The sequence below is a fragment of the Sinocyclocheilus rhinocerous genome, unplaced genomic scaffold, assembly GCF_001515625.1.
Source record: "Sinocyclocheilus rhinocerous isolate Xijiao unplaced genomic scaffold, SAMN03320098_v1.1 scaffold3022, whole genome shotgun sequence".
Lineage (NCBI taxonomy): Eukaryota > Metazoa > Chordata > Actinopteri > Cypriniformes > Cyprinidae > Sinocyclocheilus > Sinocyclocheilus rhinocerous.
In genome coordinates this window covers 207,609-213,408 of record NW_015626544.1, presented here as the reverse complement: position 1 = coordinate 213,408, position 5,800 = coordinate 207,609, and the positions used below count along the sequence as shown (strand labels likewise).

The 5,800-nt window shown below is 44.6% G+C and overlaps 1 protein-coding gene across 1 annotated transcript in view; it reads right to left on the bottom strand.

Moving 5' to 3' along the window:
- LOC107716209 (solute carrier organic anion transporter family member 1C1-like) overlaps positions 1–5,800 on the bottom strand; it is a 25,086-nt gene that overhangs the window by 10,854 nt on the left and 8,432 nt on the right. The window contains exons 9-15 of the mRNA XM_016522586.1: positions 4,615–4,636; positions 3,903–4,001; positions 3,136–3,356; positions 2,618–2,875; positions 2,433–2,548; positions 2,273–2,352; positions 364–559 (exon numbers count right to left, since the gene is read on the bottom strand). Of these exons, the coding sequence (XP_016378072.1) occupies positions 364–559; positions 2,273–2,352; positions 2,433–2,548; positions 2,618–2,875; positions 3,136–3,356; positions 3,903–4,001; positions 4,615–4,636 (992 nt within the window). The remainder of the gene's footprint in view (positions 1–363; positions 560–2,272; positions 2,353–2,432; positions 2,549–2,617; positions 2,876–3,135; positions 3,357–3,902; positions 4,002–4,614; positions 4,637–5,800) is intronic.

Sequence of the window (5,800 nt, the reverse complement as noted above, 5' to 3'; positions counted from 1 at the left end):
TGCTGAAAATACAGCTTTGCCATCACAGGAATACATTATATTTTAAAATATAAGAATATAAAATGGTTATATTTCATAATATTACTATTTTACTGCCTTTTTTATCAAATAAATGCAGCCTTTGTAAGCATAAGAGACTTCCTTCAAAACATCAAGCAAAGCATTAATTCTGATCACTTTTAACTGGTAGTGTATAAAAAGAATTTGCGGGAAAAGAAGTTAATATCAAAATGTTTATTTTTACACAAAGAATTGGGGCCTCTGAGACCCAAACAGAACATGGTTAAAAGATCCAATTCCATTGACCACTCAAAGCTGCCAGAGAAAATGATGATAAACAACTGAACTGTAGTACTTGTTTACCCGTGATATGACACTGTAAGACCAGCCACTTGTGAGTTGTCACATTGCAGGAAATACTGAATAAGCATCGAAGAGAAAGCCAGAAGAGACGTTCCAGTGCAGATCTTGGTTGCTCCGAGAACATTCAATTTGAACTTCTTCATTATAAACCCACCAGTGATGATTCCCAAAGCCACAGCTGGTAGATTCATAATGCCTATAAAGACAAAAGATGATTTCATTCATGATTGTTTGTTAATTTAAATAATTGATTTTATTAGATATTTATTTTAGTTCGTTTTGAAGTAAAACATGTTACAACACAACATTTCATTTAATTAAATAAATAAATACATAAATAAAGATTTTAAACATTCCATCGGCATATCATAAATTTATAAATTGTATTGGACATTATTGCACCTTCTGAACGGTAACAGGGCTGACGATTTTAATTTAACATTAAAAGATTTGAAAAATGTGTGTTGCTGCAAAATTTTAACTTTCTATTATCTGTTGTTCCCTTTCAGTCAGTAACCTTCGACATTACGTCGACATATTGACATATGGGGATTCCCTTGGGAACACCGAGTTGTCACATTGCAGGAAATACTGAATAAGCATCGAAGAGAAAGCCAGAAGAGACGTTCCAGTGCAGATCTTGGTTGCTCCGAGAACATTCAATTTGAACTTCTTCATTATAAACCCACCAGTGATGATTCCCAAAGCCACAGCTGGTAGATTCATAATGCCTATAAAGACAAAAGATGATTTCATTCATGATTGTTTGTTAATTTAAATAATTGATTTTATTAGATATTTATTTTAGTTCGTTTTGAAGTAAAACATGTTACAACACAACATTTCATTTAATTAAATAAATAAATACATAAATAAAGATTTTAAACATTCCATCGGCATATCATAAATTTATAAATTGTATTGGACATTATTGCACCTTCTGAACGGTAACAGGGCTGACGATTTTAATTTAACATTAAAAGATTTGAAAAATGTGTGTTGCTGCAAAATTTTAACTTTCTATTATCTGTTGTTCCCTTTCAGTCAGTAACCTTCGACATTACGTCCACATATTGACATATGGGGATTCCCTTGGGAACACCAATCACCTCTGAGTAGTAAAAGAAAAGGCCAATGAACATTGGCAAATGGAATTTGCTTGCCCAGCCACTTCCTTGTACACACGGGTATATAATATGGCAGCGTGCATCCACTTATTCAGATTTTTACTTTGGAGCCGAGCCGGTTGCAGCTGTGATAGCACAATTGTTCTTACAATTCCCCTCACAGAATGGGAAGCTCTCTTTCGCTGGAAAGGATCATTATTTACAACGCATTAAGCAGTGTTTTGCTGGTCGGAGCACAGTTAAGTGCTGCCACTAAGCCCTCCAAGCGGACAGCGAAGCAGCCCTGACAAGGGAAATCAAGAGATGGAGGGGATTGTTCTTTCCCAAGAGGTGGTGACAGCACCGCTCCTTCCCCCAGAATAGGGCTTTTGCTGCCTTTGTTTTCTGTTCTGATGAGCCAGCGGTACCCAAATTATCAATGAAAGAGCAGTTTCCTCAGTCTCTGGGTCATACTCGATGTAGTCAGGCAGCAATGGACGTTTCCTCACTTCCAGCCTCGTCCTCCCCATTCACCACACGCCAAAAGCTCACACCTCAAAGACCAGGTAAGTGCTACTCCACTCTCACCCCCTCTACTCCAGGCCCCAGTGCTCCCTGTCGCTGCCCCTCCGCGGGTGCATCGATTGTCCCTTTGGTGGCGCTTGTACAGAGTCTGGGAGCCTGGCTAGTGCTTCCCAGCCCACCCCGTGTGGAGACTGCGGTCCTGCTGGCAAAGGACGCAATATAGCCTGTCCGCCCAGCCGAGATGAAGTCGGGGTTTTACAGCTTCTACTTCATTGTACCCAAGAAAGGTGGTGGGCTACAACTGATCTTGGATCTGCGAGTCTTGAAGCAGGCTCCGCACAAGCTCCCATTCAAGATGCTGATGCAGAAACACAAGGGTACGAGCCCAAGATTTGTTTGCAGCGATCGACCAGAAGCATGCATACTTCTCGAACTTGCCTCAACACAGACCGTTTCTTCGCTTTGCTTTCGAGGGTCAGGCATACCAGTACAAAGTCCTCCTTTTTGGGATAACCCTTGCTTCCCACGTCTTCACCAAAGTAGCGGTGGGTGCCCTTGCCCCATTAAGGGAAATGGGCATCTATATTCTCAACTATATCGATGACTGGATCATTCTAGCTCACTCTTGAGATCTGTTTTGCAAGCACAGGGACCTGGTGCTCTGGCACCTTAGTCAGTTTGGGCTTCAGGTCAACTGGGAGAAGAGCAAGCTCTTCCCAGTGCAGAGCATCTCTTTTCTTCTGTATGGAATTGGACTCGGTCAACATGATGACGTGTCTCACAAACAAGCACACCCATTCAATGCTGAACTGTCTGAACTCGTCCAGGGGGAAAACTGGTTCCACTGAAACAATTTCATAGGTTCCTAGGGGAAATAGCATCTGCAGCCACAGTAACGTGGCTCAGATTGATGCATATGAGACTGGCTTTAGCACTGGCTACATGGACGAGTTCCATGATGGGCATGGCACCGTTATCCCCAGACTTTGAACAATTGTCCAGGCATGTTGTTGTACAACAGATGCCTCCAGAACAGGCTAGGGAGCTGTGTGCAAAAGTAGCGGTGGGTGCCCTTGCCCCATTAAGGGAAATGGGCATCTATATTCTCAACTATATCGATGACTGGATCATTCTAGCTCACTCTTGAGATCTGTTTTGCAAGCACAGGGACCTGGTGCTCTGGCACCTTAGTCAGTTTGGGCTTCAGGTCAACTGGGAGAAGAGCAAGCTCTTCCCAGTGCAGAGCATCTCTTTTCTTCTGTATGGAATTGGACTCGGTCAACATGATGACGTGTCTCACAAACAAGCACACCCATTCAATGCTGAACTGTCTGAACTCGTCCAGGGGGAAAACTGGTTCCACTGAAACAATTTCATAGGTTCCTAGGGGAAATAGCATCTGCAGCCACAGTAACGTGGCTCAGATTGATGCATATGAGACTGGCTTTAGCACTAGCTACATGGACGAGTTCCATGATGGGCATGGCACCGTTATCCCCAGACTTTGAACAATTGTCCAGGCATGTTGTTGTTACAACAGATGCCTCCAGAACAGGCTAGGGAGCTGTGTGCAATGGGCAGCCAGCCTCGGGCTCCTGGACAAGACCTTGACTGCAGTGGCATATAAATTGCCTCGAGTTGCTGACAGTACTGCTGGCCCTGCGCCCATTTCGACCATTGTTTCAGGTCAAGCATGTGCATGTCCGGATGGACAACACTGCGACAGTTGCATACATCAACCACCAAGGCAGTGTACGCTCAAGTTGCATGTCGTAACTTGCCCGCCACCTCCTCCTCTGAAGTCAAACCATGTGCAAGATTAGGTAGGACGAGGAGCAGGTCTTGATGGTTGCGCCCTACTGGCCCACTCTGACCTGATTTTCGAACCTGATTCTCTTTGCGACACACTCTCTATGGCGATTCCCCCTGAGGAAGAGCCTTCTTTCTCAAGTGGAGGGCACAATTTGACACGCGCATCCAGATCTTTGGAACCTCCACGTTTGGCTCCTGGATGGAACACGGAAGACTTAAGGGGTCTGTCACAGGCCGTGATAGCTACTAGCAATCAGGCCAGAGCCCCCTCTACCTGGCAGGCTTATGCCTTGATGTGGAGTCTGCTCATTGAGCGGTGTTCTTCTTGCCCAGAAGATGCCCGATCAGTGTTGTGCTTTCCTTTTTGCGCAAGAGGCTGGAGCAGAGGCTGTCCCCCTCCACCTTAAAAGTGTATGTTGGTGCTATCGCAGCACATCACAATGCAGTGGATGGTAGATCCATGGGAACAACCTGATCATCAGGTTCCTGAGAGGTGTGCGCATCCAGATCTTTGGAACCTCCACGTTTGGCTCCTGGATGGAACACGGAAGACTTAAGGGGTCTGTCACAGGCCGTGATAGCTACTAGCAATCAGGCCAGAGCCCCCTCTACCTGGCAGCACATCACAATGCAGTGGATGGTAGATCCATGGGAACAACCTGATCATCAGGTTCCTGAGAGGTGTGAGGAGGCTAAATTGCCCTAGGGTGTGTCTTGTCCTCTCTTGGGATCTCTTTGTGGTCCTTTCTGGAGTGTAGAGAGCTGTAGAGATCCTGTCTCTGAAGACAGCACTTCTGACCATGCTTACCTCCATCAAGAGGGTAGGGGACCTATAGATATTTTCAGTCAGCAAAACATGCCTTAAATTTGGGCTGACTGACTCTTACGTTATCCTGAGACCCAGCCCTGGATACGTGCCCAAAGTTCCCACCACTCCTTTCCAGGATCAGGTGGTGAACTTACAAGCGCTGCCCTTGGAGGAGGCAGACCCTGCCTTTGTGTTGCTGTGTACTGTTCATGCTCTTTGCATTTATGTGGACTGCACACAGAGCTTTAGAAGCTCTGAGCAGCACTTTGTCAGCTTTGGGGGTCAGCAGAAGGGAAAGGCTATCTCCAAACAGAGGTTAGCCCGCTGATTAGTAGATGCCATCATCTTGGTTTACCAGACACAATGCGAGCCATGCCCTTTAGGAGTGAGGGCTCACTCCACTCAGAGCATCACCTCCTTCTGAGTCTCTGCACTGGTAGTGGTTCCATCCCTCCTGAGGTAGGGCCAACCACAGAGACATTTACATATGTAGTACTGCCCTGTCGGTCAGTCCATATATGTACTGTCTACATGTTACCTGCCTTTAGGCAGGATGTGGTCTCCATAGTGGCTTTCTTCGCATGACTTATGCACGCTTCCACAGTGTTATACAATTGGTCGCAGCTGAAGCTACATAAGAAATGAAAAGAGCTGAAGCATTCTCTTTTGTTGTTATTGTTGTTGTTGTTGTGAAAAAGTCATAAACTCAGGGTAAAGGAACAGCAGCTCTTGCCACAACCCTGAACTACACTGCTGAATGGCCGGGATACAGTCTCAGCTCCTCAGCACAAACCTGAATGAGTGAATGCACGCTACCATCCTATATACTTGTGTATGGGGGAGTCGCTGGGCATACAAATTCCACTCGCCAATGTTCAATGGCCTTTTCTTTTTCTACTCAGATGTGACTGGGGTTTTCAAGGGAATCCTCATACATGAGTATGTCGATTTAATGTCTCCATTCCCTCCTTCAGGGAATGAGGGTGAAATGCTTAACTGAGACGTTCACTACATGCGGTAATCGTAACAGGGTTGACATTTTAAAATGACAGCACATTAGCTACAATTATTTTTAAAAAGAGAAAAAAAGAAAGAGACTTCAACTTTTTAAAAATATGATAATGTCATTAAGCTATTTTTTATTTATTTATATAGTTTTTTAATTTATTACAGTACTGTAATAGGA